The sequence below is a fragment of the Panthera pardus genome, unplaced genomic scaffold (genome assembly GCF_024362965.1).
Source record: "Panthera pardus isolate Hobbes unplaced genomic scaffold, ASM2436296v1 HiC_scaffold_17, whole genome shotgun sequence".
Lineage (NCBI taxonomy): Eukaryota > Metazoa > Chordata > Mammalia > Carnivora > Felidae > Panthera > Panthera pardus.
Window position 1 is genome coordinate 84,776,014 of NW_026526732.1, and position 13,005 is coordinate 84,789,018.

General features: G+C 38.2%; 2 protein-coding genes across 6 annotated transcripts in view; one reads left to right on the forward strand and one right to left on the reverse strand.

Moving 5' to 3' along the window:
* Positions 1 to 8,337, reverse strand: part of CD109 (CD109 molecule) — a 168,502-nt gene extending 160,165 nt beyond the window's left edge. For 2 of the 3 annotated variants that reach the window (XM_053904723.1, XM_053904722.1), the window contains exons 1-2: positions 8,148 to 8,337; positions 3,473 to 3,576 (exon numbers count right to left, since the gene is read on the reverse strand). The gene's annotated coding sequence lies outside the window, so the exon portion shown is untranslated. The remainder of the gene's footprint in view (positions 1 to 3,472; positions 3,577 to 8,147) is intronic. The other variant, XM_053904721.1, reaches the window with a different exon arrangement.
* A 1,540-nt stretch (positions 8,338 to 9,877) lies between these two features.
* The window catches only part of SLC17A5 (solute carrier family 17 member 5), a 49,043-nt gene continuing 45,915 nt past the window's right edge, over positions 9,878 to 13,005 (forward strand). The window contains exon 1 of one of the 3 annotated variants that reach the window (XM_053904724.1): positions 9,878 to 10,078. In XM_053904724.1, the coding sequence (XP_053760699.1) occupies positions 9,985 to 10,078 (94 nt within the window). In that variant the 5' untranslated portion in view covers positions 9,878 to 9,984. The remainder of the gene's footprint in view (positions 10,079 to 13,005) is intronic. The other 2 variants (XM_019417753.2, XM_053904725.1) reach the window with 2 other exon arrangements.

A 13,005-nucleotide genomic window follows, 5' to 3' on the forward strand; every position in this document is an offset into this window, starting at 1 on the left:
ATGTAAAAGGAAAGGTAAATTTTAACAGATTTAAAAGCTTTTCTCCAGTTTTCCTATCCCTCAAAATACTTTGGAAACTTTCCCCTAAAACTGTCTTAAGAACCTATTCTTAAATTTCTCTCTTATAAAATCTCATTATTTTATAGCCACCTCTTGTAAGTTAAAACTGAGACCTGGTTTAAGTGCTTTCTTTTATATGTAAGGATGGCACTACATAGCTCATTAATTATGTGTCTTACTGTTGGCTTTTATTTGGGGCTGGGGATTGAATCAATCACATTCTGCAGATTGAGTTTTCTTTTTGTTGTTGTTATTAGAGTTCTATTCTTTGCTATTTTTTTGTATGTTTGTTTGTTTGTTTCCACAACATTAAAAGGGGTCTATTGATAGAACTGGAATCATCTCACCAACTGATTTGCAGATTGCAATTTTTACTCCTAAGGAACTTATTTAGAAAGATAATCTAAACATAACTGCTTGTCCCCACTTAAATTACTGGAAGAGAAAAACCAGTAAGTGTTCCCTATTAATAGAATACATAAAAAATGAAAATTCAGCTATCCCTCGACTAAAGGATTAATCATAGTCTCTCTAAAAATAGCAAACTTGCATGTGTCATCTTAAATATGATTGGCTTTGTATAAAACTCTAGAAATACATCCTTTGGAAAAATAAGGTATTGCTGTACTAATAGCAGGTTATCATGATGCCCTCACACTTATTAATATCAATATTCCATTGATCACAAATTTTGTTTTCTGTTATAAAATAACAAGTTATTTTCTAAGCCAGTATATCTTTCCTTACTCAGAATGAATGTATGTGTGGACAGAATTCTGACCAAAAGGGTTACCAGGAAGGGCTGACTCAACAGAGCTGTGGCTTCACATATTAGTTAGAAGAACAGATTTGAACCTTAATCTTCTAATCTGCCTGAGTCATTCAATTTCAAGTTGCTTTGCATGCACTTTTAGCTTATTTCTGAAGGTCATTCTGTTTCTTGCGCTTCTTGTGTGTTTAGCCAGCTGATTTACTATCTGCCCCACTGATATTTCACAACACTTGCAAAATTTGGTTTACTTTCCTTGAAGTTAAAGAGATAAAACTATGACATATCTTCTTTCCAAGTATTTAAATTTTATGTATCAGCTTTTTACAGGCTTTTCCCAGAGGCAACATTACTCATAGCTTTTTTTTTTTTTTTAATAAAGCTGCTTTTTTGGCTCCCCTACAACAAGGCAATGAAAGAAGATTGATAAAGAAAATATCATATGATTTGTAATCAGCATTTGACAACTTCACATACTATATACCTATCATTGAAATGACTTCTACAACTAAGTGAAACTGTACCCAAAAGTTTTAAGATGGAAAGTTAACATATAAAATGTAGAAAATTAAAGGAACTATGGAGACTTGTGGTCCTAGGATTTGAATACCAGAAAAGGCAATAACTCTGAATTGTAATAGTGGCTTTCACTGATCTTGAACAAATCACTTCATTCAATTGCCATCCATTCATTCCCCTCTTTAAAAATGTTTATAATAATACCCACATCTGTGGATATGTTCCAAGAATTACCCAATTATTAGGTTATAAAGCACTAGGAAATTTTAACTCTGCTGTGAAAACAATTAAGTGCATGCTAGCATATAAACATGACAGAAAACTGCATATTTACCTGTCTTATTTTGTTTATGTCTTGATCACTATCTGAGGACATCTGACAGTACAGCTGCCTAAAGTTAACAGGATATGGGAAAGTATGTCCAGACTATCCATTTTCTAAATTCCTTCCTAAAAATATTATTGCTCTTCCTCTGGAATATATTAATCATATACCACTTGCTCTCTAGAAAATATAAATAAAAACTACATCCTCTAACTTTCATAATTGTTAGAGAAATATTTATACTTCTCTTGGACGATAATTGATAAATGTTTCCTTCGAGGTACATCTTACTCAAAAACTCCTTGAATGCAGAAACCATGTTTATACATCTTGTAGACTCCCATAGCAACCAGGAAAGGGCCTCTCACATAATATGAAGCTCCATAAATATTTTTTTCATAAATATTTCTTAAGCTGTTCTCTCTGCTTAGGACGGGGAATGAAAAATAAGTAAGACAAGGTTCCTGTTCTTAAGCAATGACACATATTATCATACTGTCTTAGATAACTCTAATACAATTTGCTATAATAAAAAATGGAAAAGGGAGAGATTGTTAAGAAATCAAAGCTGACATTTTAGTCTAAGGACAAATAACTCATTATACACAAAAGAAGCAAATAGGTAGAGGGAATAACACAAGGAAAAACATTGTACATATAAGGTTCAGTGAGTAGTCCAATGTGTAAAGCATAGAGCAGATGGCAGGAAGTGGTAGATGAGACTAGAAACAGGGTCCAGTTTGTAAAGGTCTCGCGTTGTATACCAAAGAATTTGGATTTTATCCTAGAGACAAATGGTCTTCAAAGTGGGGTGCACTCACCCAAGAGCATATGTAAAATTATTCCAGGAAAAATCACAACATCTATTTATATTTATCTTTTCTCATCCTTTTACATTTTGAGTGTTTGATGAGCGTAGTGTGTGTGTGTGTGTGTGTGTGTGTGTGTGTGTGTGTGTGTGTTATAAAGAAAAATACATGTGTTGGGTGCATATTCATAATTTTTATTGATGGAGTACACAATCAAAAATGTGAAGACCTAGGCAATAAGCTACCACTGAAAGGCTTTTTTTTAATTTAAAATTTTAAAAATCAGATTTATATCTTAGAGAGATAACATTGAGGTACATATAGATGATATAGGAAAAAGAATTTTTTTCAGCCTTATTGAAATATTATTGATATATAGCATACATAAGTTTAAGGTGTTCAATTTTGATATGATACATGTATATATTGCAAAATGAATATCACAATAGTTAACACTTCTATCCTATCACATAATTACCTTTGTGTGTGTGTATGTCTGTAGTGATTACTTTTAAGATCTACTCTCTTAACTACTTTTTTTAAAGTTTATTTATTTATTTAATCTCTACACCCAACATGGGGCTCAAAGTCACAACCCAGAGATCAAGAATCATGCACTCCTCTAACTGAGCCAGCCAGATGCCCCAACAACTTTTAATTATATAACACAGTATTATTAATTACACTCCCATGCTATACATTACATTAGAATTTATTGTTATAACTGGGAGTTTGTACCCTTTGACTGACATCTCCATTTTCCTTACTGCCCCCAGCCCCTGGCAACCACCATTGTACTATTTCTAGGAGTTCAACTTTTTTAGATCCTGCATATATGCAAAACATACAGTACTTGTGTTTCTCTGTGTGACCTATTTCACTTAATATAATGCCCTCAAGGTCCATCCATGTTGTCACAAAAGACAGATTCCTTTCTTTTTATGGTTAAATAATATTCCATATTCTTCCACATTCATATTCCATACTCACTTCAATATTCCATTTTATATATGTTACATATCACATTTTCTTTATCCATTTCTCTGTTGATGGCTCCTTAGGTTGTTTCTAGATCTTGGCTATGGTGAATAATGCTGCAAAAAAAAAAAAAAAATGCTGCAATGAACATCGGGGGTGCAGATATCTCTTTGAGATAGTGTTTTCATTTCCTTCTGATATATACACGGAAGTGAGATTGCTGGATCATATAGTTCTGTTTTTAATTTTTTGAGGAATCTCCATACTGTTTTTCACAGCAGCTGTACCGGTTTATGTTCCCACCACCAATGGTGTGTGAAAGTCCCTTTTATCTCCAATCTTCACCAATACTTATCTCTTGTCTTTTTGATAATAGCCATTCTGATAGATGGGAGATGATATCTTACTGTGGTTTTTTTATTCATATTTCCCTGATGATCAGTGATGTTGAGCATCTTTTCATGTACCTTTTGGCAATTTACATGTCTTCCTTGGAAATATGTCTACACAAGTCCTTTGTCTAGTTTTTAATACTATTGCTTGGTTTTAGTTTTGCTATTGAGTATACGTTCCATATATATTTGGATATTAACCCCTTACCAGACAGATGGTTTGCAAATATTTTCTCCAATTTTGTAGGGTATCTTTATATTTTGCTGATTGTTTCTTCTGCCATGCAGAGCATTTTAGTTTGATATAGCTCCACTTATTTAAGTTTTTATTTTGTTGCTTATGCTTTGGGTGTCACGTCCAAAAAAAAAAAAATCATTGCAATGACAGATGTCAAGGAGATCTTTTGGGAATTTTACAGTTTCAGGTCTCACATTTAAGTCTTTAATTTATTTCAAGTTAAATTTTGTGAGTAGTGTAATATAGGGGTCCAATTTCATTCTTTCGCATATAGTTATCCACTTTTCCAACACCATTTATTAAAGAAACTATCCTTTCCCCATTGACTATTCTTGGCTCCCTTGTCAAACATTAGTTGACCATATAGGTGAAGGTTTATTCCTGAGCTCTCAAGTCTGTTCTATTGGCCTTTGTGTCTATTTTTAATGCCAGTACCATACTATTTTGATTATGATAGCCTTGTAATAAAGTTTGAAATCAGAATTTCAAAAAGATAATGTAAGAGAGAAATATTTTTAAAAAAGAAAGAAAGAAAAGAAAAAGAGAAGTATGGAGAAAAGAATAGAGTGGAGAGAAACCTTAGACTTAAAAAAAATTTTTTTTAGTGTTTATTTATTTATTTTTGAGAGAAAGGGAGAGAGAGACAGAGTGCAAGCAGGGGAGAGGCAGAGAGAGAGGGAAACCCAAAATCTGAAGCAAGCTCCAGGCTCCGAGCTCTCAGTACACAGCCCAATGCAGGGATCGATCCCACGAACCATGAGATCATGACCTGAGTCAAAGTCGGATGCTTAACCGACAGCCACCAAAGCACCCTGAAACCTTAGACTTAATGGAAATTTTTCTATCAATCATATCTTTTAAAAATATTTTAAAATTCCTCCTTAAATAATTATACCTAAGTCACTAAGTTTAGTTGATACCCTTGTATAAGTTACAAAGTATAAGAAAAAAAATGGTTATTGGAATTTAACTCACATAACTGTATGAGGAAAAGATCTCCAGATGGTGAAGAGTTTCTTTATAAATAATAATGTGATACAATTTAAAGAAAATAATTACTAAATCCTAGAGATTCAAACCCATAAAGTGACAAAGAATTTCTAAATTAACCCTCAGAAATCAATTCTCAGATGATTGTCAAGTTTGGCAAAAAACAAAACAAAACAAAATATTGAATAAAACATTTCAATTACCAATACAACTCAATAATCATGATAATTACTGATTATTTATTTTATCGAAAAAGCTAGGAAAGAGAAATGATGATTTTATAGGACCACACTGTTCATCCAAAAATTGTTATAAGGTTTAATATTTCTAAATTTAGTGGTTCAAATATTGTCCTCCATTCAAATATTTACTCCCTCTATATTTCTATCTACTTGTAATTCTCACCTTAGTAGTCCCACCAAGGCCAAAATAATAAGGCACTGTGAAACATGATAAGCACAGTGAAAGAACAGATGCTAGGAGCTGCATAGCCTGCAAAGGTAAATAAGATGTGGTCCCAGCTCCTAGGAAACCCAAAGTCTTAAAAGGGAACTAAGACAGTTACACAGCCAACTACTAACTACATAACTCCAGAGAGAATGTGATATGTATTTTTAAAAAGGTATAATGAAAGTCAAAGGGAGTTCCTAGCATGGGTAAGCTCATTTTGCAAAACAAACTTAACAATAAAAATTGTAATAGCTAACATATATTGAGACTTACTACCTACCATGTACTGTGATTTATATGCATTACATTATTTAATCCTTACAAAAACCCTATGAGGTTGTTTCTACTATTATCTTCAGTTTATGGAGGAGGAAAACAGCTAAAATCTTTTGAACTTGGCACTCTGCCCAGATGTCTTTTTTGTTTTGTTTTGTTTTCCCTATCCAAAGACATTATTCTGGGAGCACCTGGGTGGCTTAGTCAGTTAGATATCCAACTCTTGGTGTAGGCTCAGGTCATGACTTCACGTCACCGTTTGTGAGTTCAAGCCCCACTGTCAGCATGGAGACTGCCTAGGATTCTCTCTCTCTCTCTCTCTCTCTCTTCCCCTCCTCCGCACTCTCTGTCTCTCACAATAAACTTAAAAAAAAAAAATTAAAGGCATGAGGGAAAAATAAACCCTCATATGGTCTAGAGCTGCTCTGTCCAATATGGTGCCCACTCCACATGTGGTAACTGAATGCTTGAAACATGGCTGATCCTAACGATGATGTGCTATAAGTGCAAAATACACAGAGATATTGAAGATTTAGTACTAGAAAAAGAGTGTAACATATCTCACTAATAGTTTTATATTGATTAGATGTTGAATTGATAAACTTTGATATAATGTTAAATAATATATAGTATAAAATTCATCTCACCTTTTTTGTTTCTTAAGTTTTAATGTAGCTATTAGAAATTTTAAATTACATATGTAGCTTTCACTATATTTCTATTCAAAGCATCAGTTTAGAGTGTTGGTAAAACAAGGAATTACCAACCAAAAAATAAATAACATTGACAACAATCCTCTATGGTAGTGAGCAATCAGGAAGTAAATGCCAGAAATGAGGGCAAAAAAGATGCCATCTTATGCTTTTTTTTTTTTTTTAATTTCTCTCTGGAACATTATAAAACAACACAAAAGTATTTTCTCTGGGTTTAGAATCAATGACAATGCAGTAGCAAGAAATACATCCAGCACCATCTTGGTTTCTAACATCATTCATTTTGGAGAAATGGCAGGAGCAGAGGCTATACAGGCTGAGCCTAGAATCTGTTTGTTTATTTTGAGAGAGAGAGAGAGAGATGGGGAGGGGCAGAGGGAGAGAGAGAATCTTAAGCAGGCTCCATGCTCAGCGTAGAGCCCAACGTGGGGCTTGATCCCACTACCTTGGGATTACGACCTGAGCCAAAATCAAGAGTCAGATGTTCAACTGACAGCCACAGAGAAGCCCTTAAAACATCTTACTATACCAGAAAGTAAGGTATAAATAAAAACAAAACACAACAATGGAGACATGCAAAAGGGACACAGGAACCAACTGAAAGATCTTCCAATCACCAACTTGGAACAATTTGAGCAACAAAATAAGTAACATAGTGTTGCATTATAACCCAAAGTATAAAATAAATAACCATGGGCCTGTAATATAGATAAATACTTGAATGAATGAATGAATGAATGAATGACTATGAGAGAATACACAAATCTCCCATACAAAAGAATTCTGCTCTTCAAAGACTTAGAGTTGGGGCGCCTGGGTGGCTCAGTCGGTTGAGCGTCCAACTTGGCTCAGGTCATGATCTCACAGTCTGTGAGTTCGAGCCCCATATCGAGCTCTGTGCTGATGGCTCAGAGCCTGGAGCCTGCTTCCGATTCTGTGTCTCCCTCTCTCTCTGCCCCTTCCCTGCTCATGCTCTGTCTCTCTCTGTCTCAAAAATAAATAAAAACATTAAGAAAAAAAAAAATAAAAAAAAAAAAAAAGACTTAGAGAATAACTCCCCTATCCCTTAAGTGTAAGCTGCATTACTGACTTCTACCAAAGAAAAAAGTTGGAAAGGGAGGAGGGGAAAAGGAGTAACTTTACAGGGGGGACAAGCTGACAAACATGATCTCAGGCATGTGATGAGGCTTAACATCACCAGTGATAATCATTAGTGATAAGTTATATCGACAGCACATTCCCTTGAAATTACAGGATGAGAATGGCACTTTACCTCTGCAGTCTTCCCCCAGTCCAATTACAAGAAAAAACATCAAACAAACCCAAATTGAGAGACTTTCTACAAAAACTACCAGTACTCTACAAAATTGGCAAGGTCAACAAAAACAAAGTCTGAGAAACCATCAGTCTACAGGAGCCTAAGGAGACACAATGACTAAATGTAAGTGTTATCCTGGATGGGATCCTAGGACAGAAAAAGAACATTAGGTAAAAACTAAAGGAATCTGAATAAAATAGGAACTTCAGTTTAATAACCTATCAATATTGGCTAATCAGCTGTGACCAACATATCAAAGTATTGTAAGATCTTAAGAAGTCAAACCAGGTAAAGAGTAGAGAGCACTCACTGTACTATCTCTGCAACTTTCCTATAAACCTAAAACTCTTAAAATAAAAAGCATATTTTTTAAAACGGGGGAGGCCTCTTCTGGTTTGAAATTTTTCATATATGTTGGAATCCTTATTCCAAGTCTTCTATAAACTTGTTATTCATTGCTTCTTAGCAATACAGAATCTCAGGCCCATTCCAGATGTATTAGTCAGGGTTTCCTAGAGAAACAGAACCGAGAGAGAGAGAGAGAGAGAGAGAGAGAGAGAGAGAGAGAGAGAGAGAGAGAGAGAGAGAAGACAGTTATATAAGGAATTGGCTCATGCAATTATGAAAGCTGGGAAGTCAAATCTGCACTGTGAGCCTGCAGCCTAGACACCCAGGAGAGACTGTGTTGCAAATGATGTGTAAAGGCAGTCTGCTGGACAACTACCCCTTGGCTGGGGAGTGGGGTCTTTTGTTCTATTCAGGCCTTAGATTGAATAAATTCAACCCACATTATAGAGGGCAATCTGCTTTAGCCAGAGCTCACTGATTTAAATGTTAACCTCATCCAAAACACCCTGCAGGTTGACACATAAAATTAACTGTCACACCAGAGCTGATAGATCCGAATTCGCATTTTAAGAGGCTCTGAGGGGTAATTTCACCCACAGTCAAGTTTGAAGACTTGCTGTAGAAGACTCCAAAAAGGCCAGAATCCCACCCCCTACCCCCCTTGAAGAGCTTAGAATCTGCATTGTCATTTCAGTAACTCAGAAACAAGGCTTGATTTGTTGTTGTTTTCACTTGGTAACTCTCCTGGCATTTACTGATCTGGAGGTGAGAGAGAACCTCAGAAATCTTCACCCTCCGTGCTGGGTAAGGTTAACCCTCCTATTTGGTCCCTCATGGATCTCACCAAGCCTCTGACCTGGTTTTTACTGGTCTGTGAGTCTTCCCCGACCTCACTGAACTCCCCAAGGTCATCTACCACATCTTATTTTTCCCTTCTCCAGGACTTTATTACTCACGATAACAGCTCAACTGAAACCTGTGGTCAGGACCGCAGGCCCACCTCCGTCCCACTCCCACTGCCCCATCCCCCAATTCCCCACCCCACCCCCTAGGCAGACTGGTCCCTTTTACTCTTTCCCAGGGTCAGCAAATGCCAGAAGTTGCTATTCGAATTAGAACTAGGGAGACATTACACACACATATTAGAGGATTCTATCAATTGAATCATATGAAACTGACAACATTGGCTTTTTTGACCCACAAAATCAGCTATTTCATAGGAACGAACAGTATGTGTCCATTCAGTTTTTTCCTCCTCAAAAGCTGCTTTAGGGACAATATGCTGGGCGGGTAGATAGTACCAGGATTGCTGATATTCATGGCAATTTACTGCCGATAAATGAACGCCAAACACACACCACCCACTTCTAAATTTGCTCCAAGCCCTCCCCTTAATTATGCGCGATTCAAGTCGTTGCCTCCTGAAGGGTCCCATTCAATCCGGGTCCCGCAGGAGCAGCCGCGAAGCTTTACAAGGGAGCACAAGAGGGGTTTTCCTCAGAACACCGACGATCCGACAAGCCCAGAGCCCCAGGGCTGAGAAAACACTGACCTCGCCCCGCCAGGCCACAACTCCCAGAATTCTGCTTTCCCCCCGCCCAACCCCTCCAGAGTTGCCCGAACCTAAGATGGCGGCGACGGAGGAGGCGGTGCAGCCGCCTGTGGGCGGTGCCGCGGTGACGAACGCAGCCGAGGGGCGGTGCCAGGCCCGGGGCTGTGCCCGCGCGGCCCAGGCCTTCGGCTGTCGGGCCGCCGCTCTCCTTTCTGCAGGTATCGCACGCCTGCTCCTCGGAGGCGTCATGAGGTCCCCGGTTCGGGGCCTGGCCTCCAGCGATGGCGAGGAGGGCTCAGATAGGACGCCCTTGCTGCAGAGCACCCCGCGGGTGGAAGCCGGTGAGTAGCGAAGCTGTCCGAGGGCGGGGGTGGCCAGGGTATGCTCGTCCTTGGCAGATGGGACCAGAGCTGCTGCCCCTCAAGGGGTCTTGAGAAAGGGAAGCCAAGGCGCGAGGGAATTCGAGGAGCGGGATCCATTCCCCGCCCTGCTCAGCCCCCTCCTGCCCAGGTGCCCAGAAGCTGCTCTGGGGTCTGGCGGGGACCTTGAGGCCAGGCAGGGCTGAAGTCTCGGGTGGGGCCTCGGCAGGTGCAGCCCTGAAGGGTCTGGGCGGGAGATGCTGGGCGCCGCAGGCGCTGGGCTCCTGGCAGTTTTCGATAACATCAAGCGGGGCACCCTGTGGAAGAATGCATTGGAGGAGAACCTGCAAATCAATGGGCAAAGGGCCGGGCAGAGGACCCGGTGTAAGAGCAAACTGGGAGAGATGCCTGCAGATGGGTGGGCAAAGGGTTGGACGGAACTGCTAGGTCTCCTTCCCTGTCACCGCCAGGTTTCCGCAGCTGCTGTCCGCCAACTTGTAATCTGGTAGCTCCTGGGGCGGAGAGGGGAGACCGAAAAACAGGATTGAGGTTAACATGTTGTGTGTATACGGAGGAAAACTTGCATAACCCAGCGAATATCTTGAACTTGTGCACACATTTTTTTTTCCGTATGGTAGTCTACGATTACATCGTAGCAGTCCACGATTTAAGTTAGAAAACAATTTAGTTATCCTCAAGATAGGATATCTATAAAGCTCTAAGATAACTTGTCAAAGGCCTTGCAACAAATAGAAGTACTTAACGTATCTTCCGTGAATTTGGGGAAGTTAAAATATATTACTATTTAATATTTTTTAAATGTAACTACTTTGAAAGTAATTAAAAATAAAGAACAACTCCGTTTGCAGGCATTCTGTAGTTTCAAAGACGTGTGCATGAGAAACAGAGTTGAATTAGAAATTTGACTTTCCTGACCAAGAATAGGGTAGTCCTGTGGTATCTTTTTTATTTGTTTTTAACATTACCAGATGGTGGCAGTAGATGTGGCAACGTCAGAGCTCCATCCAGCAGCTGGGAGCTTATTTTAGAGGAGGCTCAGTGTAAATACTGTACCAGTGACGTTTTACCTAGAAATTGGACTTAGTTCCGTAAACTGCACTTTTTCTGTGGCATAGCTGTTAGCTTTCTATAATTTTCTTCTGTAAAATAATCTATTACAGAAATACAGAAACAAATGCCATAATCAAGATATTCCCTAGAGACTACTATATTCTGTTGCAGTTGAGAAAATATATATGTCTGTACCTTATCTATGCCTAAGTGTATATTTCTGATTTTAAGAAGAGAAAAGCTGATAAAATATCAGTTGTAAAATTTTACAGTAGTAAAAAGAACTTAGAAACTACCATCTGGTGGTGCATTGTATACCTAGACATCCAAGGGCCACAGAGGTTACATCCCAAAGGTTGCATGTAGCCACATTTGTGTTACATTTGAGAAATTCGTATTTGAAAAATGCTTAATCATTTTTACTTGATCCGTCACAAATTTACAAGTTCCCTACTCCACCATCAGTAAGAGGACATGGTTTTAAATTATACATAGTGTTTCTTTATTAAGAGAGCTAAAATTAAGATATGTTTCTTTAGTGTTAAGAATTAATACCACTCAGGTTGATGTAATATGATGGAATTTTCAGTAACCCAATTATTGTTTGCCTCTTAAGCATCTGCTTTTACTCAGCCTGGTGGATTTCAGAGATGCACACCAAAATGATGGGGAAAAGCTGGCCCAACACTGATAAACAATAGGAAGTCTATAGATTTTTCTGCTTAATTTAGGTAGGAGGAAGAGAGGGAACTAAGCAAGGAAGAGCAAAGCTTCCCCTCCCACACACAAAAATGCATTCCTCACACTTTATACCAGTTGAAGGTTTACTTTTGTATGAATGACATGTGCCTTATATTTGATTAAGTGGATTATCAGAATACTGTTGCACCAAAAATGTGTTCACTCAGGAAAAACGAGTTTTAGGGCTTCTAAGACATTTCTTTGTGTTTAAAGACAGAGCATGGATCTGGAGCCAGAGTGCCTAACTAACTTCCAAACCCAGCTCTGCTAACTTGTTCTGTGAGCTTTAGCAATTACCTAAGCTCTCTATGCATTCCTTATCAATAAATCAAGGAAAATAGTATACCTAACTTACAGGGTTATTGTGAGGATTAAATGAGCTAATAGGAAGTGCCTAGAAGTGCCTAGAATAGGAAGTGCCTAGAAGCTAATAGGAAGTGCCTAGTGGCACATAGTAAATGTTACTATTACTATTATTATCATTATCATTATCATTATTATCAGTGAAGACCATTTGGATTTTGCATTCCTCAGAGAACCTCGGCACAGTAAAATGACGCCCCCATTCTTCAGGGTCACACTCTATTGGAACTTGTGATTCCTAACTTGTAACAGTTCATTCTATGCTTTGTTTTCATTAATGGGGAGAGTGGTGTTTCCTTTTGTTTTTTGCCTCTACTGTTCTGTTGCAGGGGTTACATTCAGGGCTCAATTACACAAGCACTGAGTTTCACAAATATACTTTGTGTATTAAATGTAAGGTATGGCGTGCTGGTAGAGAGCAACCATGTTATAGAACGAAGGCAAATGGCCTTGGGTCATTGGGTCATTTGGGTCATGTTGTGTAACTGAATCCATGTTAGTGGAATTTGGTGTTTTCACATAAATGGGTATTAATTTGGGAGCTAAGAATACATAAAGATTTATCAGGAATTAATTACCCATAAGGCAGAGTAAGACTAGTTGAATATTACCCCTTTTAAAGGCAAAACATATTGTATTTATGTTAAAGATTTTTTTTTATGTTTATTTTTGAGACAGAGAGAGTGTGAGCAAGGGAGGGGCAGAGAGAGAGGAGGACAGAAGATCTGAAGCGG